This window comes from Anthonomus grandis, chromosome 3, assembly GCF_022605725.1.
Source record: "Anthonomus grandis grandis chromosome 3, icAntGran1.3, whole genome shotgun sequence".
NCBI lineage: Eukaryota > Metazoa > Arthropoda > Insecta > Coleoptera > Curculionidae > Anthonomus > Anthonomus grandis.
Window position 1 is genome coordinate 21,699,984 of NC_065548.1, and position 27,260 is coordinate 21,727,243.

Genomic DNA, 27,260 nt, shown 5'->3' on the forward strand with positions numbered 1-27,260 from the left:
TATGGTTAAATTCCAAAAATAATTCTCCAATGAACGTTTTGTGATTTCGAATGTTTTTTTGGAAATCAGCATAAAGAAGATTAGTCATTTTGTGAACCCGAAATTTTAAGTCATGGATTATATAAAATTGACAACATACAAACTTATAGGTAGTACAACCGCATTAAGTAAGGGTACTTTAAGCTTGAAAGAGAAGTTAAAAAAATCTTTTTCAACACTAGATATTTCAGAGTGAAGCATAAATGAAAGTATAAAATAATGTGAAGATCTATTAGATATTAACACCGTTATTCTCTTAAACATAGAAGGAGCAATACTATAATCATATAAAGCAGGATTGTGAATCCTAGCCAAGGATCTGGCGCATTGGAGAACGTTTAAATACAAACCGTTAATAATTGACGCTGAACCTTGGACACAATGACAGAATCAATTGCAGGTCATCAATAAACAATAAAAAATACACAATTTTTTACAAAAATTGATACACGGGATAAAAAGCAACAGATCTCAATGAAAACGTTGCATAAAAAATTGTTCAGTCTTCAAGTAAATATCTGCAAAACAACAAGTAATATTACTTATATTACTATTTGCTTCATTGATTAGGCAGCAGCAGTGTGTGGTTCACTATGTCGAATGTCTTTCAGACGTCTGTATACACACGGCATCCACCTATAAACCCCTTAAAAAATAATCTTCTTGTCATGATAAATTGTTCATAACAAATTTACCCTTTCCTCTGCTTAGTTGCCATTGCATCTAAGGTCGAAGAAAGTTATTAACTTGGATTACCATAAATTTCTCCTGGGTGAAGTACCATTATGCAAAGCAAAATAATAGACGAAGGGTCCTGTGGAAATAGAATGCAATAATAAATTATTTTTTTTAGATCTAACTATTAATAGGATGAGTAAGAGCTTGCAATACTCCATATATAGAAAGCCAACACAAACCGATAATGTCATTACTGCAAAATCAAACCATTTCTTTGGACATAAACTGGCAGCTTTTCACGCATTAATTCATAGACTCTTTACGATCCCTGTTTCACCTTTGGAATTCTTAAAAGAACAGAACACTATCTATCAGATTGCAATTAACAATGGATACAAAAAGTCTTTAAATAGATAATTTGATTAGAAAAAAGTTTAATAAAATATTATTTCAGTCCCTCTCTAGTGAGCCCCTTGATCAGACCAGCCATCCTTACCATCCTTAGAATTTTTTTAAGATTAAAAGACTTTGTAAACCCATTAGAAGGCAGTGGCGTTTATCTCTTATCATGCTCTTTATCTCTTATCATGACTCTTGTCCAGCCAAATATGATGGCCAAACCGGCAGAAATTTCAAATTAAGAATTAAAGAACATTTAAATTCTCAGAAGTCGCTTAATGATAAAATTTTGAATTTGACCTAAGAGAAACAGGTCATTCATTTAACAATTTAACATTTTTAACAATTTCAAAGTTTTGCATAAACTAAATCAAACCAAAAAATTAAATATATTAGAAAATCTAGAAATAGCAAAACTAGAAATAAATACACAAGTTAATTGTCTGAACACTCTGAACGAACTTATTAACGCCCAAGATTGTAAATTAATTTAAGTAGTTTACATTCCTGTGAATTTAGTGTTTTTTAAAATGTTCTGTTAACCACGTTTAATTCTAGATGTCTCTATTCGTATTAGTATTACATATCTGTATAATGTAGTACCCATATGGAATTTTTTTAAAACCAAAATCCGTTATTGTTTGTAACTATGGTTTGAGAAGAGAAGAGATGTTTATCATTAGATTGACGTATTGTAATGTTATGTGTGTGCCGTTTTTTTTAACCTTTTTATGGAAATTTTGTGATAATATCATGTAAGTTTTACTATGTTTTTAATTAATTTATTAGTTTATAACACCCTTTTATATTCTACTTTTCTACTTACATAGTTTTCCCTTGACAATGGTTTAACAACCGAAACGCGTCGGGATTCTTGAAATAAAGATTGTGAAGTAAACAGGACTCTTCGTCTATTATTTTGCTTTGCAAGTTATTAACTTATTACAGGAAAATCAATTAAATATATATACAGGGTGTCCGGAAAGTCAACGATAATACTGAAGAGGCTGATGGAGCAACTCATAAGCACCCACAAAAACATAAAATGACCTTAGTAAAAAATGGTTTTCGAGATATTGGCACTTTAGTGGAAGTCACCAAAATCCTACTCTTGGATCAGATTTTCGATTGTCACGTCTTAAAAATAGATATTTTTTAGAATTTTTTTTAGCTATGCAACACTGAATAGCCATTTTACTGATCAAAGACAAACATTAAACTAAACGGCCAAAAAATTTAATAAGAAATCTATTCTAAAATAAAGTATTACTTATTTTGATTTTTTAAACTTTGAATTTGACCGCTCATACTGGACCAAAAAAATTGTACGGCAACCCTAATTGTTTACCTAAATGTTTTTTTAACAGTTTACTATTATTGTGTTATAGTAAAAAATAACCCTAATTCACCTTATGATATCATTGTAAAAAAATTAAACAAATTTTTAAGTTATGTTTAAAATGTTTTTATTTAACTTAAAATTTAAAAAATCAAGAGCGAAGGTAATTCTTATCACCATAGCAATAAACAACAAACATTTTTGGAATTTACTTTGTTTACAGTATTCCGTGAACTAACTACTTTTCTACCCTCTGACACTGGCCATTTGACTCGTCGTGTAAATGATGTTCCCTTACCTATTCCTACGTCTTCCCTTACCAAAAACTCATTAATTTACATAAGTAAAAAAATTTACAATCATGTTCCTCTATATGTTAGACATATATCGGATGTTGAGAAATTTAAAAGAGAATTAAAGACGTCTTTATTGGCTAAGGCATATTATAACCTGGATGACTTTTTTAATGATAGGTTTTAACCTTGGACATGTTGGAAAGTTTTTTTTTCCTTTTTTCTTCTCTAGTTTTGTCAACAAGTTTACCTTTATTTAGTAATTGATTGTTTTATTTAGTTATCTTTAATTCAAGTATGTCCAAAAGGTTTTGTCTTCTTGTGTTTAATTTTGTTCAGTGTTTTGTCAATTTTTGAAATTGTATTTTTGTTTTGTTTTTTTAGCTTGTAGGATGATTGTACACAAGATTTTTCTTACGTAATATAGCACATTTTCTTTCTTCTTTCTTTCTTTTGCTTATATCCTAACGTTTCTGTTACCTTTTGCATTGGATTGGATTAGTTCATTTTCCTGTGGACTGTGTTCTTTGAGCTGTTTGTTTTATTGGTTAATCATTTATTATGCCCTTGCCGTATACCGCCCAAGAATATGCAAACATGCATCTCATTTATGGTGAATGCAGAGGAAATGCTCTAGCAGCATCTAATCTTTATCAAAAAAGATATCCGAATTTGGCCCGATATCCTGACTATCATGTATTTATTAATGTTCACCGCTCATATTCCGAAGTCAGAATGCCTCATGCTCCTGTTCGAGAGGCCTATTGCCTCGAGACTACGAACCACGCCTACAATTTTGCCGCACAATGTTGCAAAAAAATCAAGAGGATCCGAATTTTTTAAATAATATACTGTGGTCGGATGAGAGTACATTCAAAAAGGATGGCTTTATGAACATGCACAATTTGCACACTTATGCGTTGGAAAATCCCCACTCTATTCGAGAAGAAAGGTCACAGTACCGATTTAAAGTAAACTTGTGGACCGGTATCTTGAACGAACGTGTAATATGCCCATTCGAATTACCAGAAAATTTGAACTGGCAGGCTTATTTAGATTTTTGTCGAAACAATCTTCCAATTCTTTTAGATGTTCCTTTGGCCAGTCGCCGAATAATGTGGTTCCAAAATGATGGTTGCCCGGCACATTATGCCCATGAAGCTCGGTATTTAAACCAAACATACCCAACAGATGGATCGGCCGACTTGGTCCAATTTTATGGCCTCCCAGGTCTCCAGACCTAAACCCCCTCGATTTTTTTTACTGGGGTTGCATAAAAGAAAAGGTTTATGCAAGACCAATAAATAATATTGCTGAATTACGGCAGCGAAAAAATGATGCAGCCCAAGATCTAAACGCTGCCAGGAATGCAAGATGGATCAAAAGGTCATTTATTAAAAGATGCCACGCGCATTCGCGTTGGTGGTAGACAGTTCGAACATATTATTTGATTTTTTAATTTTTTTTTAAGTTAAATAAAAATATTTTTTGAACATAACATAATTATAAATTTGTTTTATTTTCTTCATAAGGTAGATTAGGTTTATCTTTCACTCTATCACAATAACAGTAAAGCTTTTTTTAAAACATATTGGGTAACTTTAAAATTAAATTAAATGAGCAAACTTTTTAAGGTATTAGCCGGGTTGCTGTACAATTTTTCGGTCCAGTATGAGCGGTCAAATTCAAAGTTTAAAAAATAAAAATAAATAATGCTTTATTTTAGAATAGATTTCTTATTAAATTTTTTGGCCGTTTAGTTTATTGTTTGTCTTTGATCGGTAAAATGGCTATTCAGTGTTGCATAGCTAAAAAGAGATTCTAAAAAATATCTATTTTTAAGGCGTGACAATCGAAAATCTGACCCAAGAGTAGGACTTTGGTGACTTCCACTAAAGTTCCAATATCTCGAAAACCATCGATTTTGTACTAAGGTCATTTTATGTTTTTCTGGGTGCTTATGAGTTGCTCCATCAGCCCCTTCAGTATTATCGTTGACTTTCCGGACACCCTGTATACACATATATATATTTTTTTATTATTTTCTTTATACACGCATGGCCAATTTATTTCTTAGCCGACGAGATATCCATGCAATAAAAAAAAAAAGAAAAGCCTTAGGTTAGGAGACTACGACAATGGCTCATCCTTCACCGATTTTCAACTTACACTGACCGTTCAGAGGAAAATGTTAAAAATAATATAAAAAAGAAAATAAACTCTAGTTACTAGAAGGGAAGTAAAAGAAACGCTAATGCACTCTTTTTAATTTGTGACTTTTATTTGTTACTACAGGTTAATACATCGATTTCTGCAACCAAGACCTGATTTGACCAGACCTGTGTACTTACTTATTCTTATTAACTAGGGTTGTGATTACATTTAATATGAAATCTTAAAGATTTCATACTGATATAAGCTTTATTACAAAAATTACACAAAAAAGGCTTTTGCCCCGTGTGCATTCTTATATGGATTTTTAACGTTTTCAGGCAATCAAACGGTTTAGTACATATCATGCAGTAATGATTTTTCCTTTTTTCTTCGCCTTGATGGGTAGTTTTTATGTGGTCCTAAAAAAGTGATTTTAAACAATAACGAGCGTAATTGAAAAGAAAAATCTTTACCCTTAAATGAGATTTGGAAATGTACTTTTTATCGCAAGTTTTACATGCAAAAGGTCTTTCCTTGGTGTGGTAGCGGGCATGCGTATCCCTGGTCTCTTTTCTTCTGAACGATTGGCCACAGATCCAACATGAATAAGGTTTTTCTCCTGTATGAACCATCATGTGTTTTCTTAATTGGGTACTTGCTAAAAGTTAGAATAAGGATTTTGAGTATTAAAAAAACTCCTAAATAAGTTTATATTGTAGCTAATCATTGTAAAATTAAAAAACTTACTATTGAATCCCTTCTCACAAAATGTACAAACAAACGGCTTTTGTCCTGTATGGAGCCTTTTGTGAATTTCAAGATTTGTATTCGTAGAAAACCGTTTTCCACAGGTAAGGCATCTATGGGGTTTTTCACCTAAAAATATCATCATCACAATAAACTAAAATTGATATTCGGTCTGATGGGCACTACTTATTTATTTCTATATCAACAGTACTATATAGCTATAGACTTTAAGAATGATACAATATGAGTATTTTAGACTTAATTACTTATGATAATAAATTGCTGGAGAAGACTGAAATAAGAAAGTAGGAACAAATACTTCAGAATAAAAGAAAAATCAATAACTAAAAATGTGATGTGAGTTAACAGCAGGTTTAATATTGTTTCTGTTATCTTTAATCTAAACATAGCTTTTTTAAGCAACTATACTTTTTAGTTTTATATTATTCTGGCAACAACAATAATTTGAGAGCTATATAAAGCTCTATCTTAGCGAATAAGATACAGTAAGCGGTTTTAAGACATTTCATTCGGGCAACTACTGCACGCGTTTAAGCGTTCAATAGATCTTTCCAGAGGCTTCTAACAAATGTCAAAATTAGTGGATAAATATTGAATTATTGTTGTCGTATTTAGAATTATCGGTGTTTGGAACCTTTCTATAATTTTTTGGTCTCATATTATTATGCACGAGACTGATGAAAAATGTCAATTTAAATAGATTGCTAATAAAGCTAGACAGGACGCAATCATTTTTCCTAATGTGTAAAAGAATGCTTTGTGAATTCCAAGGGATGATATAAATCTATATCTAGATATAGACTAGAAGATAAAAGACATGCCGTAATTCGGGGGAAGTTATAGCATAATACTTAAAGCGCTAGATGTCTAAGATTTAAGTAATACATTCTTTTGTTGCGTTATATATATACGCGATACTATACGATGGGTAAAATATCACAATAATTTGTATTTTCTCTCATCTGAATACTACGATAAAATTTTACTGAACAATTAAAGAATAATTCATAGAAATTACTTTTAACAAACAATTGATTAGCTGACTGTTCTAATCATAGTTGTAAGGGGAATTGCTTAGATTTAAACATAATAACTGTTATAGAGAGATAGATAAAAGCGAAATATTAGTATTCTAGCCTAGTTAAGTCAGTGGCACATACACCTCTTTATGTTTTACTCAACAAATATTTTTTCATCCTGTTCCTTGAATGTAAGAAATGCAATTCCTCATATATATTATAACTTAGCATTACACATAATTTTATTTATTTATTTAGAATCCTGTCAATACAAATATACATACATAATTGTAATCAAATAAAATTAGTAAATAGAAAAGGTAGCATACACCTAGGAAAACGTAATCCTGTATGTGTCACTACAAGTTAGTACTAAGACAGGTTTAAAAGAAAAAATACTCATAGATCTATCTATACAAGTATAACATCCTTATATTAACAGTGACTGATTTAAAAAAATCACATATATGATACAAAAAAAAATAAAAATAATTATATACATAATACAGGATATTAGAACTGCATCTACAGTGACACTGTACATTTTTGTATTAAGAACTATTTAATCTTAATTGAAAACAATTTATTATTTTTACTATTTATAATTAAAGTTGCAAGCATATTCATTACTTTTTCTAAAATTGATCATATATCAATTGATTTGTCATAATATAAATGTTTAGTGGAAAAAAAATCCTTTATAAATAAGTTATAAGTAAGTAACTAAATAAGATCCTCAATAAGTATTTTTGCATTACACTTAGTCATTATCATGTAATGTTCCCAAAATAAGAATGTCATATCTAATTATTAAGTCAACCAATATTTTGTAGATAATAATAAGTTGTTTATTATTAAGACATTTTCTCAGCTCATAAAATGTATAAATAAAACATCTAAGCCTGACTGAGAGCCACAGAAAACACATTGACTACAGTTTGATCATGTTACTTAAGGTTTTTGTAAATTTGTAGGTTACTTACATCGTTTATATCAAATATGCTATCATTACTATTTTAATACTTTAAGTTAATTAATTAATTATAAATTAATTAAATATTAAGTGGCCTATTTAAGTTATTTAGTGAGAAAGCAATAGAAGTGGTTTTGTCAATGTTTAGCGATATATTTTTAACCAGCCAAATTTTAATTTTTGCTACCTCTCTCCGCTTTCTCTTTTGCAGCTTTCCAAGCGTCTCCACTAAACCGTCGTATATACTGTGTCATCTGCATATGAAATTATTTCTCCATCTATTTTGGTAATGATTAGTAGCAAGTACAAATAGAGTATAAATGACTCTAAATGACCCTAATCTGTGCCTTGTGGAACTTCCATTTCAATAGTAAGTGTGTCATTAAATATATTGCTCATCTTTAGTATTTGTTTTCTTTCCGTGAAGTAGTTTTTAAATATTTCATAGGCAAGACCACTGTACAGTTCAAGCACATCAAGCAATTTTTGATAGGGTACTGTGTCTAAGGCCTTGGCTAGGTCCAAGAATACCGCAACACATTTATCACCTTTATCCTCCAAGCTATTAATTTGACTGGCTACTTAAAATATAGCATCATCATTCGTGATTCATTTCATATATGAGTTAGACAGAAACCCGAACTTTTACTAATCATAATGCCTTACTTTTAAGCAGTTTTTTAAAATTTATGAATTACTCTCAATTCAACTTATAGGCCTATATTTCTCTATAGCAATAATAATTAAGTAATAATGATTTGTAACATTTATTATTTATAACATTAATAGATACGAAAGGGACTACTCTAATAAGATATTTTTTAAAACTACTTGCTATTTATTACCCAAAGAAAGTTATTATTATCAATGATATTTATTGTTGTTTGATATTTGTCAGTATTTAGGCTATTTTGTGACTCAACTAGAGACAGCAATAGATTTTATAACATGTACTATGATTTAAAATCTATGCTGCTATAAGCGCTATATTGCTACCTATTTAAATTAATAAGTTTAGAAAATAATATATGGTATTCTAAATTATTGCAAACATACCGGAATGTATTAAAATATGTGAATTGACGTTTGACTGCTGATTGAACCTCTTGCCACAGATATTACAAGCATATTGCTTTTCTTTATGAATTCTTTTGTGTTTGTGCAAGCTACTTGGTAAGGCAAATGTCCGACAACAAATTTGACATTTAAGAGGCCGTTCTCCTGTATGAGTTCTCATGTGAAGCCCCAATATTTTAAGATTTTTATACCTAAAAGTTTATAAAAAATATTAATCAAATCGGGCTGAAATTTGCTTCTTACCTTTTTCCACATAATGTGCAAACATTCTTCTTCTCTTCTAACACAGATGTTGTGTCAATAAAATGGATATCTTTTAAATGCTTTTTTAAATATTTCTGATCCGTAAATGTTCTGTCACAAACCTAAAAAGTACAAATAATATCATTGCTTTAAAACATGACATAAAATAAAACCATATTACCCCACAAAGCAAATTTTGATTTGCATTAACGATATTGTCAAACATGAAATTATCCTTTGAATTGGTATCCAGTGTATACTCCAATAACATACTCTTCGTAAGCTCATTTGTTATATTTGAACTAAAATATTTGTTTTGACATGCTTGGCTCTTTGTGTGGTCATCTAAAGACCAAGTATCTAAAAAAATATATTTTAAATTTGCTTTCAAACCAGCTTTTTGTGGTGTTTACCTTTAAAAGATTCTCCACAAAATTGACATTTATAAATGTTATCAATTAAATTAAAATTATTGGAACTCTCATCTCCCTTGAGAGGACAAATCTGGTTATCACTCTCCCATGACTCAGGCAGATACTGCTCCGCAATAGTTTGTAGACTCTGCATTGTTTCAGCAAAATCTGAAACAACTAAAAATATTATAAATTAATTTGCTGGCTTTTTAGTTTCTATAATAAACTAACCACTATTTCCTTGAGTATTAGCAAAATTATCAACAAGGGATTGTCCAGATGGATCACTAAAAATATCCTGGAAAAACGAACTTTGCTGCAAAACTTCACTGTTGCTAAACAAGTCATTCCTAACTTCATTTATCTGATTTATAACATTACTACCCATATCAATTCCATTATAAGCAAAAGGCGTGCTCTCTAAAGAATTCATTGAAGCTGCAATTGTGTTACTTATCTCAGTTAAAGAGGTTGTTATTGCACTAGCATCTGATATTATATCTATTGAGTTTTGTAGATTAGTACTTGATAATAAATTGTTTGTACCAGACATCATGCTGCAGCTATTCATAAAATTTGATGTAGTCCCACAACTTGGAAGGTTCATATTTCCATGGCCAGGTAAATCACTTGGCTGTAGCATGTTGTTGCTGTGTTGCAATACATTATTTTCACTTTGCTGTAACATATTATTGGAATGATGCAAAATACTTGATTCATTTGGCTGTAACAAGTTGGGTCCTTGTTGCAAAATATTACTATTGTTTTGTTGCTTTATATTACTATTAGCTTGCATTATGCTATTGGTCGATATTTGAGTTGAAATATCACAGATTTGATTTATTTCATTATTATAATTAAGGCTACTTAAATAATTTCTTAATGTTGTGTCAGACTTTTCACATTTTTGCTTAAATACATATGCTTTGTTAACATCCCGGAGACACTGGGTGCAAATATGTGTGGGCAATCCATCACCTTGTATTATCTGAAAAAAACCATTATAGAATAAATGTGTTTGAAGGAATTTGCACATAGACATAACAGATTACCGCATAATATGAATATTTATAAATGTAAATTTTAACTAATAAAATAGTGAATTTCATGAATTAATTACAGTTTATAATAGCAAGTGCGATCCATATTAAAGCTGATGCCTGGGCCTTAAATGAAAATTTGTATTTTGTGATACTATATACCCACCATTTATAATATAATGTCGATTTTGATATGTTTATTATTTTAGATGTAACTCAATCTATCCATATTCTTAGACATCTATAGAATACAAAATAATATTTAAGTTCACTAAGATGGTACAGTAGGTACACTCAGTAGACATTTAGTATAGGATGGGCAAATGTACAGGTTCTGGCTGTATTTTACTAAATCTGATTGACTAAAGTTTTTACTATATTTTTTTGAGAATGCAAATTTCACTCTAATAATGTGATAGATATATCAAACATTTAGATGTTTGGAAGTGACATTTTCACCACTTAAAATGTTCCTAACTTATCACTGTTTTCTTTTATATTCTTAAACTGTTTAAATACTGTGGAGATATTTCTAAAATTGTTAATGGATGCAAATGGAAGATAGCCAAAATCTGTTTAGTTAATATCCCACTTTCAATATTTTTCAACAATATTTTAAATTCTTTTGCAAGAAACAAAGAAACAAACTAAATTTTTGTAAGAATAGCCATTAGTTGTATTGATGTTTAAAGCTTTAAATTATTGTCTGTCATTATCTTGAATCATGTTTCAACAACATAAGCAAGTTAGAATGAATAGTTTCTTATCTAAGACCTTTTGTACTTCTTCTGGGGCTCCAGAAAATGTACATTGTGGGTCTCTCCTCTAAGAACCAGATTTCTTTTAAAAAAGCTTATTTCCTGTATATTTCAATTATTGGAATATTATCAACAATTAACATATACTTATGCATATGTGTTTCATTAAATAAAATCGAACTAGGTACTTCATGTTGTTTATGTCTTACTTAGACTCAGATTTTCTCCTCTTTATTAATGATCTTACACTATATAAAGTCACTCAGAATATGTGGGTGAAATCCCAGATTTGGATAGTGTGCAAAAAAAAAAGAAAATTTTTAATAACATTTTGTACTACAGCCCCCTTCCTACAGAGATCCCTAAAGAACACCTCTAAAAAACCTCTTTTTCCAAATATTTATAATACTTTGTAAAATTTCATTTTATAAATCACAGAGTATTACTTGGTAAGCTATGGTTTCAGAGGTGTTGCTCTAGAATCGTTCAAATCGTTCTTGCCTCGTTCAAATCATTCTTGGCAGAAGGAAAATTATTAAGTCAATGGATGACTTACAGTCAGTCAAAATGAAACTCGTACACCCCTTACATTTTATTTATTTGTTTACAAAAATATATTTTTTACTTACATAAAAAAATAATATATACATTTTATGATGGCCTTTGAAAGACAAAATAAAAGTAAAAATATATTTTTCACAAAAAGAAGTTTTAAGAAAAATGAGAAAATTAAATTTACATTTGATTTTACAACTCAAAATGAAACTCGTACATTTATATTATATAACGATCCACAACTCCTTGCACGGTAGAGTGCGGCCTACAAACCATTTTGGAAATTTGTCGCAATGATTTTCCATCTTTCCAATGTTGTATAATTAATTTGCGTTCTACAACGCTTGTTTGTCCACGCTGACGCCCCATATGGTAAAAGAAGGACAAAAAATTAATTAAACTCAATTAAAAATTACACAGGAGTGTTAAAAGTAACAGATGCTCTTAATACCAAGTGCTAACTATAAATAATATTAATGTTATTGTAAAGTAAATATGATGTACAGGTTTCATTTTGACCATAACATTTTCTTATCTCTTATACTTTTTTATGCTCAGCATGCATTCTTTGCATATTTTTGCTCAACAACTTTAACATTTTATGCTAATTGCAGATATATATAGTTGGAAATATTTTGCACGTTATTTGTACAGAATGTAAAAGAAACCTTAGGTGTACGAGTTTCATTTTGACTGACTGTATCTGCTATAACCTCAATAGATCATGTTCCCCAGGGTTCCGTGCTTGGCCCTATTTTATTTGTGCTCTGTATGATTAACCATGCATCTCTTGATATCAGAGGTAATTTCACAATTTTTGCAGATGATACCACCATTCTATGAACTCATAAAAATCATGAGCTATTGATGGAAATTGTACCAGAGGATTTATTTATTTATTTATTTATTTAATATATCAACGGGCTTTGGCCCAATATTACAAAAAAATATAAGAATAATATTTGGATGATTAAACTAACCTAACCCAACATACAATTAAAGCTTAGAATATAAAGATTACCTATAACTTGGAACAATCAGTTCAGAGAAAAAAAAAAAAGACAATACAACAATTACCATCACAATTCACAACACCTTATAGTTCTAGTTTAAGACAGCATTATCAATTAATAAGATCTAATTTCTTAATGAACCCTGTGCGCCCCTCAAAGCAATCAATTACATCAGAATACTGATTAGCCAGCCTAACAGTCCTTGCCAGAAAAGAATTGTGACCATAATTTGTGCGGTGTGTTTGGCTGTAAAAAGAAGTAACTTGCCTTGTTGACCTAGGTGGAACATAAAGACCTATTTTGTTAAGAAGTGCAGGACAAAAGCTTTGAGAGTGAAGGATGTTGTAAAATACTTTCAAATCTTTATGTCTACGACGAGTTTCAAGACTTCTCAAATTCAATGAGGCTTCCATTTGCTGATAGTCCAACTCATCCTGATAATTTATAGGTACTCCATTTTGCTTAAAGGCAATATATCTTAAGAATTTATGTTGTACACTTTCAATCTTATAAATATGATTATTATAGTATGGAGACCAAACACAGGAACTGAATTCTAGATGAGGACGCACAAGTGCACAATAGAGCAAACAAATAGATGAAATATTATAAAAGTCCCTTGAGCACCTCTTGATAAATCCAAGCATCTGCAGAGACCTGGTAACCGCCCCCGAAATGTGCGGAATATAACTTAAAGGGCTATCCAGTGTCACACCTAAATCCTTAATATGAGAGACAGATTTCAATATGGTGTTACCAACAAAATAGGAGGACAAATTTTAAAGGACATTGAGTAACACTTTCCAGCATTTAGATCCATACCATTTGTTGTACACCAATCAACAAGCCCATCCAAATCCGATTGGAGTCTGAAACAATCCTCCAGAGATGAGACTCTAAGGAAGAATTTTAAATCATCTGCAAAAAGAAAAAAGAAGCTGTACTGAAAGCATGTTGATATATCATTAATGTAGAGGTTAAATAACAAAGGCCCTAAGTGGGATCCTTGTGGGACACCAGACAGCACCAAAATCTCCCGAGACTCAAAGCCCAGAACTCTAACGAGCTGCGTTCGACCCACCAGGTAGGACTCAAGCCATTTCAGCAGTGGATCCCTAATCCCTGATCTTTTCAACTTAAAGATCAAAAGCCTGTGATTAACCCTGTTGAAAGCCTTGGAGAAGTCGGTATACAAAGAGTGCACTTGATACCCCCTCTCCAAGGACTCAGACAGAAAATCAGTAAAGGATAGAATATTCAGTTCCGTAGAACGTCCTGCAATAAAACCAAATTGTTCATCTAATAATTGGCCCTGAAGAAAAGATGTAAGGAGAACACAAACAAACTTCTCAAACAATTTAGGAATTGTACTAAGAATAGTGATTGGTCTATAATTCTGAACCTGCGAGCTGTCTCCAGCTTTAGGGATAGGTGTGATAAAACTGGTCTTCCAGTAGTCTGGAAAAATACCGGAAGTTAAAGACAAGTTGAAAATAATAAATAGAGGTCTCGCCAATAAAAAAATACACTGCCTTAGAAAAACCGGTGGTAAACCAACAGGTCCAGGACCCTTAGTCACATCCAGTCTGGACAGTTCGGTGTAGATATCTGAAATTGATATTTTAAGACTAGAGAGTTGAAAATGGTTAGAAGTCAAATCTTGAGGAATAATGCACTGTTTGTCAGTGTACATTTCTGAAAAATATTCTGCAAATAAATTCACAATGCCCTCACCTGAAGAGCAAGTAGTACCATTGTAAGAAATCACACTGGGAATTGCAGAGCTGCCCTTTCTGGAGCGCACAAACTTCCAAAAGTTTCTCAAGCTGCTATTCAGGGAAAGCTCTGTAGCATAAATATAATCATCATAACACTGTCTTTTTAAGGATTTACATCTAGCCCTAATATTACAAAACTTAACATAATCAGAGTTCAATTTTGTGTTCATATATTGCTTATGCAATTTTTTCTTTTCAACAATCATAGTTTTAAGTTCTGTTGAAAACCAAATCGGAAATTTTTTAGTTGAATATTTTTTCAAAGGAACATAAAGATCAATGCACAAATAAATTATTTCATAAAAAAAATTAATCATTTCATTAACAGATCTGTTTAAAAATAAAACGTCCCAATTAAAGCTTGAAAGAAAGGTTGAAACCAAATTAAAATTAAAATCCACTGAGCTAAAGTCTCTATAAAAACCCTTCCCAATAATCTCACCACTCCTAGCACGAGTCACTGCAAGAGTAAAAGATAAGGGTGGGTGGTACCTTTCAGGTATTACAATAGCTGCCTCAGCCAAGGAAATGTCTAGATTCTGGTCCTCACTGAAGATCAGGTCGAGCATACAGTTGGTTACATTTCTAATAGTATTGACCTGGTATAAGTTGTGATAAGAGCACATAACTGAGATGGCTTCAATGGCTTCCACTTCGTTGGGTGATGCAGGTTGCACAGCAGTGCCAACAGAACTGAGTCCTTCAACAGACCAGGCAGCATGAGTCAAGTTAAAATCACCAAGAATGCATAGCCTACAATGGGGAAGATCATCACATAGCTTGTCCAGAGATTCACTAAATGCAACATAACACTCTAGAGCTGCCCTGGGAGGAAAATATCCAGTGCCCACAATAATTTGTTGCTCCCCTGAGCCAACCAAGACAAACAGGTGTTCCATATGAGGGTCAGACTCAAGCAATGAACTCCTGATAGTTTTATGGATACCTATAAGTACGCCACCACCTCTTGAGTAAACACTAGTCTCAGTAGATCTGTCCTTTCTATAAATATTGTAATCATATAAATGCAACTCGTTGTCAGAGAAGTTGTTGGTTAACCAGGTCTCATTCAATACAATTATACCATATTGGGAGTAAGAAGCATTCATCAGCAGAGAGTCCAATTTGGTTCTGAGGCCCCTAACATTTTGAAAATAAACCAGAAAATCATCGGAAGATCCCGCTAATTTTTTGACGTAATTTTGGGTACACCATTAACATATTTAATTAAGGTTAAGCAATGGTGTGCTTCTAATCTCCTCTCTCTAAACATTAATAAAACTAAATTATTGAAATTTAAGTTTGTTTGCATTGATCATAAATATACAAGATCAAAAACTGGAAATAAACAACTGTAATAAATTTCTTGATGACGGGCTGAAATTTCATGACCACTTTTTAGCCTTGATATAGAAACTGGCTAGTGGGTGTTATGCTGTTAAGATTGTCTCAGATGAACTTAGATCTGAAGCTGCTAAATGAGTATATCATTCTCTTACTGAAAGGCACTAAGGATATGAAATTGGTGTTTCGGGTTGCTGCAGCCAATATCTTTTCAATTCTGCTTTTGTCCTTCAAAAAAGAGGAATTAGGTGTGGTTATTGTAAATCACCTAGAAAGCTGCCTTTATTTATGGACTTAAAGGTACTGACATTGTGCTATTTGTTTATATTAGAAACAACATGCTTTCTTTATAAAAAATACAAATTCCATCTTGCCAGAAATAAATCTAGAAAGCCCTATAATACCAGACAACACCTCAATATTCCAATGCCCTTTCCATAAAGTGAATTGACTAGAAACTCTCTTATTTATTTAAGTATTAAGATTTTCAACTATGTGACAATTAATATAAAGCCTGCACAAACTTTGATTTGCTTCAAAAGATATGTTTTATCACTCCTTAAAAATGAAGTATTTTATATTTTTATCATGACTGGAAATAAACCATGACATGTGCAAGCTTTTCAACTTTTTTTTTGTTTTCAATTTGTAATTCTGTTTCTTGTGATAACTTTAATAACTGAGATAGTTTTGTTATATATTTGTGATGTTTGCCCTTCTTTAGGAAAATATTTTGCTATCTCCAATATCTTGTCCTTTTTGTATTTTGTTCCTATTTGCTATTTATTTTTAGTTTTTAATCAATATTTACTCACACTTTAAATGCTGCATTTGACATGGAATTTTTGTACAATGATATTTTTTGGTTTTACGGATGTACCTTAATCATAATCACTTTCCACTTACTACCTTAATCACTTTCTTACCATTTTTTACATCCTGTATAACAGAAGTATAAAGCAGATATTTTCTAGATAATATAAATTTTATAGCACCGATCATTTAGCTCTCGTCCTAATATTAATCTTATGTTCTATAATTTATTTTAAGTTACTTTTAGTTTTTTTAATAATTAAAGGTCCCACTGGTGAAGCCTTTCAGAGGCACTTAAACAAACTATAAAATAGATTATTGTGGGAGCAAAGCTAAAGTTACAGTTGTTACATGTTACAGTTGGAGCATTTTCCAGAAATCATTTTCTTCATCATACCCATTCCTCTGGAACAGTTAATAGGTAATGATCAGACATAATCAGGAATAGATAGATCTTAGCTAATGTTCAAATTATAAGTCACATGACCAATTACAGTACCATTTACAGTAAGTCTGTTGTAATATTTATATTCATCTCCTAGTCTATAGTTATTTTCTGTAACAAACATGTCTAAATTATTGAAGGAGAAGGATATATTAACCATAATATAAATAGAAACATGCTCTGCCCTACCATCCAATGATCCCATAAACATTTATAGTGAATTAAATTAAATTAATTTATCATTTGTTATTGCTACATGACGTAAATGTTGGATTTACCTGTACAGAAGTAAAAGACATTATCATGCTTGGAAGGCAAGCATTAAAAAGGCCTTGCAGGTCCATTTTTTGGCTCAGGCAGGTTCTGCATATTTTATCAAACTTCATAGTGACTATAGTACAATTCTAATCAAACTATAAACAATAATATATTACCATCTCATTCAAAAAAATTACAATTACAAAATTAGTTTATCTATTCGACGTTTTTATAATAAAAATAAAAGGAACCAGCTTAGAACAGCTGTTTGTAATATAGAAGGGAGGTGTGACATTTCTGAATAATCGATATTTTACTATGGATATTTATGATGTGTAGAACTCCAATCCTGGTATGTGCGGGAAGCAAGGAGACTAGATGTAAGGAGGCCGATCTGTATGCTAAACGTGTGTATCCAAAAATGAACGAAAACTAGTTTCAGAAAGTTACCACATCAGCGCTGTTAGTCAGAACTCTGATTAGCTGAACCCACCTTTTAAATAATTGTAGATATGAAATTAGGCAATGTAATAATTATTATAAATTTCTTTATTTAATTATTTTCGTTCCGCAGAAAATATTGAGCAGAAAGTGTCTGAAATAAATTATATAAAATTAATACATTAAATTACTTTAAATAATGACAAATACACAAGTATTTTACTTGATCACTAATTTTGGTTTTACACTAATTTACTGTCTGTGTTACATTACAGGAAATATTTTTGTTTACAAGCATTACTATTTTCCTAAATCTTTAAAATAATCAATTAAAAATCTTTACTCTCTGAAACTAATTTGGCATTCTTTCATTGGTTTATTTGTTGGTTATTGCGCCGATTGAAAGATTTAGCCAAAAAATTAAACCCCATCTTTAGGTACTTTTCTATTGTTGAAATTCTGACCTGCTGTTCTTTGCATCCAAGGATTGGCAAGTCTGTGAGAATATGTATTTAATTTTTGCATGACCTTGCCACAAAAAAGAGAAGTAACATGACTTGTGAAACGAAGAAGTAACGTGATTAAAAATTATATCTTCTTTCGCCCACAAAAATAATTTTTGACAATAACAAAAGTAACTTAAAACATAATTTACACATAAAAGTTTCATTACCAATTACATTGCATTATTTTCGATGGCATTGAGACCTTCTTTGGACAAAGATTCGCAGATTACAATACCTGAGACTTCAAGCATTAAAATTTTTTCTTATGATCATTTTGTATAACGTCGCTTTAATCAGAAAAGACCGTCCTTTTAAAGAAATTTTACAGGAGCATTAAAAAACACTATAAGAATTAAAGTACTTTTTAAATAAAGACACGCATATCTTTATAAATAAGTTTTAGATAACCTTATTCCGCTTATAAAATTGATTTAGTGAAAAACGTTTTTGATTTATTTTTAAGGGACATACATGTTTTTCCAACATTTTTCTGAAAATAAAATTGGACATACGTGTTTTACTTTAACTTTGTAACGTTACAAAAAAAAACATTAAACTTTTAATCTGTTTATTGTAAGCCTTTCACCAACATTTGTTACATAGAAAATTACATACAAACAAACAAACTTAAAGATGTACATACATACAAACTTAAAAATAATGTAAAATGGACAAACAAATTAAGAAAATTTACAAATTAAATTTTGGTCAGATAATTTTTACATATAGGGCAAAGTAACATAAAATGTGTGATAATCACTTTCAAGACTCTTTTTAAGGGATTGCAAGTGAAGGTATTTTTCTTTTTTTATTGGTATTGGTAAATCATATAAATTAGGGAGACTGCTTACTGGGCAAGCTGTATCAATAAATTTATTTTTAGATAAACGACTGAAGTTCAGTTCAGCAAAATTATCTGAGTGTCTAAGTTTATAAAAAACAGTGCCATCGGTGGCGTATCGTAATGTACGAATTTCTGTTACCAGAGGGTCACCTACTTTTTTACCTGGACGTAAAGAAGTGATAAACTGAATTTTACGAAAATCTTTGAAGAATCCATAGTCTAAGTAGTAGACTTTGTAGGGCTTGGGCTTTTGTCGTGCCTTCATACAAATGCTAGCATAATCTGCAGGCACATTTATATTGGTATTCCGAATCTGCCTTTCTATAGTGGAGTGTATTGAGTCTGCCTCCATTTGTGTGTGGCCTTTTTCTAGAAACTTTTGCTCAATATTTATGTTTAAAGTTATAGCAAGATTAAGTAGAGCATTTGCTAAAATTACATTCCTATTTTGAGTCGTGCAACCGTCGCTGTAAATTATAAGCTTTTGTTCATTTTTTAAATCAGGTTTTACATGATCAATTCTAAATTGACAGATGATGAAAGCATAGTCATTTGCACTAACACCGCCCGCAGATTCGTGCCAGATATAGCAAAAACCATCGCTAGTTTTTAAATCAAAAAATGTAAAATTGTGGACTATAAGTTTTGTTTTAAAATAAAGCGATGAGACATTTGACTTGGGTGATAACAAAACGGATTGTATATCCATGCAGTATACTTTATCGGTAGATTCTTTGCCTGTAGATTTTTCACTTCTAGCTTCATTCTTTTTTATCTGATGTAAATTAAATTCATCGTCGGTTAAATTTCCTGTTTTATGTGCCACACATTTGTCACATTCATCCTTTTTGGTTCGAAAAAGTGAAAGATTCATTTCTTCAAAAACGTGTGTGAAGGAAGCTATTGACAGAAAGGGTTGATTATTCTCGTTACACCAATTCTTGTAGAAGTTATAAAGTGATGATTTTGAATGCCAATTTGGCTCCAGATATAATTTCGTCGATGAAGCCCGACAATAATGGGATTCGACTTTTGGTAGTTTTTTTAAAAAACCTCTTAGGTTCTTTTTCATATTTTTGTAACGATTCATTTTAATTTCTTCTTTATTGTTTGTATGAGGCTCATGATTCTCGACATTTTCTTTAATTTTTGATTTCTTTAACTAGTCTAAAATCATATTTTCCTTGACGCAATGAGTATTTAAAAACATCTGTTTACAGACTCTTTGCCTCTCCTCGTTAATTTTTAGATAATAAACCAATGTCTCATCTCTTCTTGATGCTCCTTCTGCTGTCCTATTTCTGCTTCTTTGTGTTGCTTTAGAATCCACCAATCCACCGTCCGGCATACTCTTTCCCATTTCTCGTCTTTCTTTTCTCTTATTATCATTCCAATCTTTAGTAGAAACAAACTGTCTTTTCTTTGTTTTTCTTTCAACAGCGTTGCTTGAGTTTTAATCACTACAACTTGTATCTGCTATATTTAAATCAGGAGTAAAGTCGGGATCATATATTTTATTTCCATGTTCTTGTAGTGTTTGGAGATTATTATCTGCCGTCGGTTTTTTATCTTTGTTAGTCTCGTTCCCTATTAAAGGTGAACAATTTCCTTCTTGATGACCTTTATCGATTAATTCAAAGTCGGCATCCATCGCATCCATCTGATTGATCCCTGCTAATCCTGGTATCACATCTTAGTTTTCCATAACCATAATTAAACTGTCAATATCGCGGTCTTCTGCTACCGAAAACTCTTCATCCAGCTTCATAGTGCGGTCTACCATATTGGTTGCATGATTATCTATTTTACCCACAGCAAAAAGTAGAGCATTTTCTAAATTGGTAACTGAATAAATATCTTCGTAATTTTCTTCGTTGGTTATCCCAGACAAAATAGGACCAATAGGTTGAGAATTGGCGTTACCGCTGCCTAATATAATATCATTGGTACTTTCATTATTGATTTTCTACTGGTTCAAATATTTGATTGGTAACTTCAGGAATATCTAGGAGGAGTAACCCATCATTGTTCTGAGTGTAGTACTCTATTTGATCTTGACCAGGAATATTGGATGATTTTGGTGTTTTCTCTAACAAAGACAATGAAACCATCTTTAACTTTCTTTCTGCAAAAAAATAAAAAACTAGTGTTAGTAGATTTGGCGTAAAATGGCATTTTTTTAGCACTGATAATCTATTAAAATATTATTATTTGAGGAAAATCACCGCTGTCATAATGTAAAGAGCATCATTAAATAATTTAAAAAAATATTATTTGTTTTATATTATTATTTGTTAAATATTATTTAACAATATCATATTTAATTGTTGAATTATATAACTTTTATTTTAATTTAATTAAATTGAATGATTTTGATAAAATAATTTTATTATTCTTTTAATTAAATAAATTAATTTGATTAAATTGGATAATTTAACAAATTAAGTAATTTGTTAAATTATTTAATGATAAAAAACTAGTGTAAATAGATTTGGCGTAAAATGGCGTTAATCTTAGCACTTAGCAATATTTAAATAAAATTATTTAAGTAAAGATACCTCTATCGCATGTAAAAAAGCATCATTAAGTAATTTATTATGTTAATTAATTTTTATTTTTATTAAGCAATATTTGTTAAATAAAAATTTTTTATAATTAACTTCATGTTAATTTTTTAAACAACTATAAAATTCTATTTAGCCAGTTATAATCATTAATAGGAAAAACAAGTAACTCCCTCATGATACATTTTTTCCACAAAGAAAAACCAGTAAGTCCAGTATCGACTTTAAATAGGAAATTATCGTAAATTAAACCAAAGTAACTATTTTTTGAGTAGACAGGTAAATTGTTTAATTACTTACCCTCCATATTTTTGCACTTTTAACTCGTAAACTAAAAAAAAACATTAAAAAATTGCTAAAACAATTGGAACCGACAGTACGCGTCTTTGTTTACATGATAACTGGTGGAGATAGGAGCTATTTACATCTGTGATACGAGTTTTACGTTTCGGTTTCAAACAGGCATGGACTTGCGGGGAAAGATATTATTGCATTTATAATTTAGCACATTTTTTTGTAATTACGGGATTTACCAACCGTGTAGTTCATTTTTTTGCGCAACAGATGGCACCAAAATGTCCATTTACCCAAAAAGTGGACTTACGGGCTTTTCTGATTAAGGCGACGATATACTCTTTGCTTAATAAGATTTAAGATCATCCTACATAAGAAGTTCAAACAATCATAAGTTATTTATCATCGCACACTATAAGCAATAATTGTCACAGTTTAAGAAATCATTTTAATAAATCGTATAATTTGGCAGTAAATCTAAAACAAAATTAACAGAAAAAAAAATATTAGAAAAAAAAAGTTATTAATTTAAACCAATGTGAAAATTATTTAATATATGCTTAAAAAATTATTTCTAATAAAATTAATTAAAATTCACTGAATGACGAATGACGAATTTTCACATTTTCAAGTAATGTACATGCAATTGTTCGTAAAGTTGCCTTCGTGTCTGGTAAGTATGTTATACTCCTATCATGATGGTTTACTTTACTACATATCCTGACAACTTTTTTTTTTGTAGGAAAGTGCAATTCGCATACATGAGTACCTTTTTTAATGTATTCAAAGGGCTCTCGTCACTTATCTTACATGAACCCACACTTCGAAACATACATGATAAAAAATTAATTAATGGTTATACAATTGCTAATATAATTGTTATATAATATATAATTATATTGGTATATAGTATAATTGTTAATTATTGTTGTATAATATTATACAAATCTGTGGAGTCTTAAAAAGAGTTAAAACACTTCTTTTCTCTTTTCCCGATAACAATGGGAGCAAATCGTGCAAAAATGCAAAAAAATGATTGTTTATCAAAAATACTCTTTTTAAAAACGTCAAATTGACGCGAGTGAAAATAAAAACAACGTGCAGAGTAACCAATTAGAGCGAGGTACATACACTTCTGACCAACAGCGGCAAGGTGGCTACTCTGCGAACCCAGTTATCATTCAGTTTTGCATATGGGTCACCTCATTTGAGAAGCGCGGAGATCAGTCTCCTTATATCCAGTCTCCTTGGTGGGAAGGTAGCATCCAATCAACTTATAGGACGCGCCCGCTGTTATTTAATCGATATAATGCCCGTATCTCTTGAAATTCACTTTTTCAGAATGAAAATTTCAGATGGTTGCAAACCTCTACAGACACAAGTTTTTTGTTAAAAAATTATTAAATTATTAGATGTTAAAAAATGTAAACGGCTATAACTCCCAAAACATCTTGATAAAACTTTTTTTAAACATCTATATTGATATGAGATTTGAAAGAGATTGCAAGTCTCTACAAACGAGTTATTAGTTATTCTAACCAATGAAAATACCACAATAATATTACAATTATTTTTTTATAAGAAATGCAACGTAATCATTTTCTCGGTATAAATAAAAGATCCAAGTTCACTCAAGTATTGGATCCACTAGTAACCAATAGCAAGGAAATATAACTAGCCATGTAAAATAAAACCGGGGCTAGTAGTCTTAAGTCGTTGATACTACGGTATTTCCCTAGGCAGCCAGGCCTTGCAAAAAAGGTCTGTGTCTTCCCTGTAAGTTGGTACTCTCGCAGGAGAAGATTGTCAATATGCTCCATGAAGATCCAACTTAAAATTACGTTCTCGGCTAGCAGGATTGTTACCTTTCCAGGCCTAAAAAATATTCTCGAGGAGGTTCATTAATTTAATTGAAAGAGAACTTGTTAGCCTTCTTTCGTAAGGGTTTAAGATAAGATCCTGTTGGAAATTTCAACCAGGAATTTGTTAATGTTCTTAGAGGAGTTAAGTGGCTACCCACTGAATTGCCCAACAACATACTACGCTAAACGAAATACAACGCTGAAATGGGGAATGCTTGCACACTAAGTGGGACACATAACGCACTGCAGGACAGTATGGGGCTTGGTCAGGCTTGGTGATGAAGCCACTACCAATTAAACTTCTCTGGATTTTTTCCCAACCACGTCTGTCCGAATTCGCGCTACAATATCTCAGTCAGGCACCGGTAAGATATTTTTCTCTATGATCTCCCTACGTAAAAAGGCATTCTGCCTTCTGTTTAGCCGTTAAGTCCAGAAACAAGCAATATAGCATTCTTAAAATAATAATATAATTCGATTAATGCCTAAGAATTTATGAGCAGAATTTCGATTTCACTATCTTATTTATTTTATTTACACCACTTAAACAGATTAGAAAATCCGATTAATTAGTGGGAAAAAACACAAAAACAACTTAAATTTAACTATCTAAAAACAAAAATAAAAATTGAAGAATAGAGAAAAATTAAACTTAAACAATAAAATTTACATTTTTAATATCACTAATGCTGCAGCTAAACATGTCATATTGATTCGACATAGAATTATATAAATTTTCAGGACTGTGCATGGGAGAAAACTTAGAAATGTTAGTTCTGGCACTGGTTGAATACAAGGTAGTAGGATTTCTTTTTAAAGTTTTTGGGAGACGAAAGTTTATTTTTTACCAATTTGTATTAAAACTGCAGCGATTTTTGGGGTGGAAATCAGATCTCTGGATACATTCTCTCGCACTTAAATTGCAGATATTTTAAAAATTTACGTTGTACATTTCCGATATCTCAAATATGACACTGCGTGTCTCAAATTCAAGATATAAAAAGGCGACCAGGCTTGCGAAGCATATGTATTCAAAAATTGTTCTAACTATGAGTAAAATATAAATTTTTTTAGAGTAGGTATGTTGGTCAAATGCTGAGTATTACGAATAACAAAACCTAATATTTTATAACTACGACGTACTATCAGTAATATGTGGAACAAAAGATAGACTAATATCGAATGTAACCTGCAAGTCCTTAAAAACCACTGATCTAGGAATAGGTGTATTTGAATGGTGAATAACTGTAATGGATAGGATTGTTCTTTAAATTATAAGACATTATTGTGCACTTGGCAACAGTAAATGATAGGTTATTATTTTTACATCAGCCAGTTTATTAGGCTAAGATCATTTAAAAATAAAAGACAATCAGATATATTCTTTATTATATTTTATTATCATCGGCAAATAAGAATTTTTTACTTTACGCTATTTAGATATATTATTTATAAATGCATTAAAGAATAGTGGTCCTAAAATTGACATCAGATGTGGGAATGGTTTTGACCGAGCTATGTCCACAGCACTCTATATGCTGCATGCGTTTAAATTAAATAGGAAAAGAAAAAATTGTCAAGGTTATGATCAAGTCTGTCAGAATCCTTAGAAAAATGGGTGTATATGACGTCTACCTGTGAACTTAAGTTAATTGCGTCGGAAATGAATTCGGTGATAGTAACTACAAAATTGTAAATTCGTAGTAGTTGACCTGCTCTTCATAAATTCATGTGGGCGAGGTCAATTATATTTTTCATTGTTATGTGGATTTTGTTAATTGCTGTTATTTTAATTTTTGTACTGAGTGTATGTGTAGGTATTGTATATAAGCTTTAAATGAATTTTGCAAATGCGTCAGCTATATCTTGAGGTTTACTTAAAAGATTCTAATTGATATCAGTCATATTTTGCATTTTATTGCGTTGTAAACTTTCAATTAAATTCCAAAAATTATTAGGGTTAGTGATTATGTTATTTTCTAATTGAGTAAAATAATTTGGAAATGAAATTTTAATGATATTTTTTACTTAAGCACGTAATTCTTGAATGATTATTAGGTGTTTCTCAATACCATATCATTTATACCGCTTCCAATGATTATATTTAAGCTTTAAATCTGCGATAATTTGCAGTGTAAACTAAAGGAGGATAGGTGCGTTTTCTTCGGGCAGATTTGGAAACGTTATATAGTTTGTCATAAAAGTATGTAACTGCTATATCGATGTCTAATACATGATCTGAGAAATCCCAATTGTTGATAAAGACGTACTCCTATAGTATTCGCGGAGGTTCTTCTTAAATTTAAAAAAAAAAGCATTCTTAAAATATTTTAACTTTTTTTAGGAAAGAGGGATCGAGAGAATCTTCTTTAATTAAAAAGTCATTAGATCTTTTAACTGTACAATTTTCAGGTGCAGATGAAATCTAGCAGCCGCCCCTCGAAATTTTGTACTAAGGTTACTTGGGTTCAATAAAAAAAATTTACAAATTTATTATGTGTTTTAATTTGGTTCTTGGTAATGAGCCATTTAGATATAGAGACTATATTCTGGCAAATTAAAATCACCCGAAAGAATGATTCCTGACGTGAATAGATCGAGACAATATGAGTGGATGATAGTGACTCAATTACTTGAAAAGGTAGATTATATATTTCTTATATAGATATTAATGACATAATGAATTACAGAATTTAATCCATTACATCTTTGCATAAGGGAATGCATTAAATCAATTGTTTACGAAAATACAATAAACACAAAAGCTGCAAGAACTGCTGTTGAGTCATTTCGAAATGTGTAATTATTTTTTAAGATTCGGCGATCTTTCAGTACAAGGATTTTAAAATGTATTGAGACAAATGGAGGGCATGTCCAACATTTACCAGCAAATATTGATACATTTTATTTTTAATTCTCTTGTATTTTATAGTTATTTCGAAATGTATGTATTTTTTTTTGAGCGCATTGAAAACTTAAATGTAGATATCTCGAAAAAGGTAAATCACAGTGAATTTTTGATATACTTTTGATTAATCAATACTGTTTGCCCAATGCATATTTTAAATAAGACATTAAATTACGCCTAAATAGTTACAAATTTATAAGGATAAGGAAAGAACTTTTAAAATCTTTTTTAATTTATTTAACATTTGACTTTTTAATTAATTTTCTCACCAAAAACATACTTTGTAGAAGTTTGTAACTACTATAAGCAAAGTTTACAGAACAGAATGCTATTCTGTAAACTTCGCTATAAGTCGCGATTGGATTCAACAACATGGAGCGCGGACTATAATAAGTCGTTGGCAAACGACATATGCTGCGTTCTCGATTTGATTGCTGGTAGA

The 27,260-nt window shown here is 30.9% G+C and overlaps 1 protein-coding gene across 1 annotated transcript; it reads right to left on the minus strand.

The window, feature by feature from the left end:
- Positions 1 to 5,007: 5,007 nt before the first annotated feature.
- LOC126734278 (zinc finger protein 260-like) lies at positions 5,008 to 17,708 on the minus strand. The gene is made up of 9 exons (XM_050437827.1): positions 17,420 to 17,708; positions 9,627 to 10,383; positions 9,396 to 9,572; positions 9,164 to 9,342; positions 8,983 to 9,104; positions 8,719 to 8,930; positions 5,650 to 5,778; positions 5,376 to 5,560; positions 5,008 to 5,321 (listed from the first exon to the last, which is right to left on the minus strand). Exons 1-9 carry the CDS (start codon positions 17,525 to 17,527, stop codon positions 5,109 to 5,111), a joined length of 2,082 nt encoding a protein of 693 aa, XP_050293784.1. The 5' UTR covers positions 17,528 to 17,708; the 3' UTR covers positions 5,008 to 5,108.
- Between the last annotated feature and the right edge of the window lie 9,552 nt (positions 17,709 to 27,260).

Excerpts from the sequence above, each read along its gene's own strand:
- LOC126734278 (XM_050437827.1), bottom strand. The coding sequence starts at position 17,527 with ATGAAGTTTGATAAAATATGCAGAACCTGCCTGAGCCAAAAAATGGAC. Across the intron at positions 9,105-9,163 it reads ATCAAAATTTGCTTTGTGGG|GTTTGTGACAGAACATTTAC; the intron begins GTAATATGGTTT and ends TGTACTTTTTAG. Across the intron at positions 5,779-8,718 it reads ACATATTTTAATACATTCCG|GTGAAAAACCCCATAGATGC; the intron begins GTATGTTTGCAA and ends TGATATTTTTAG.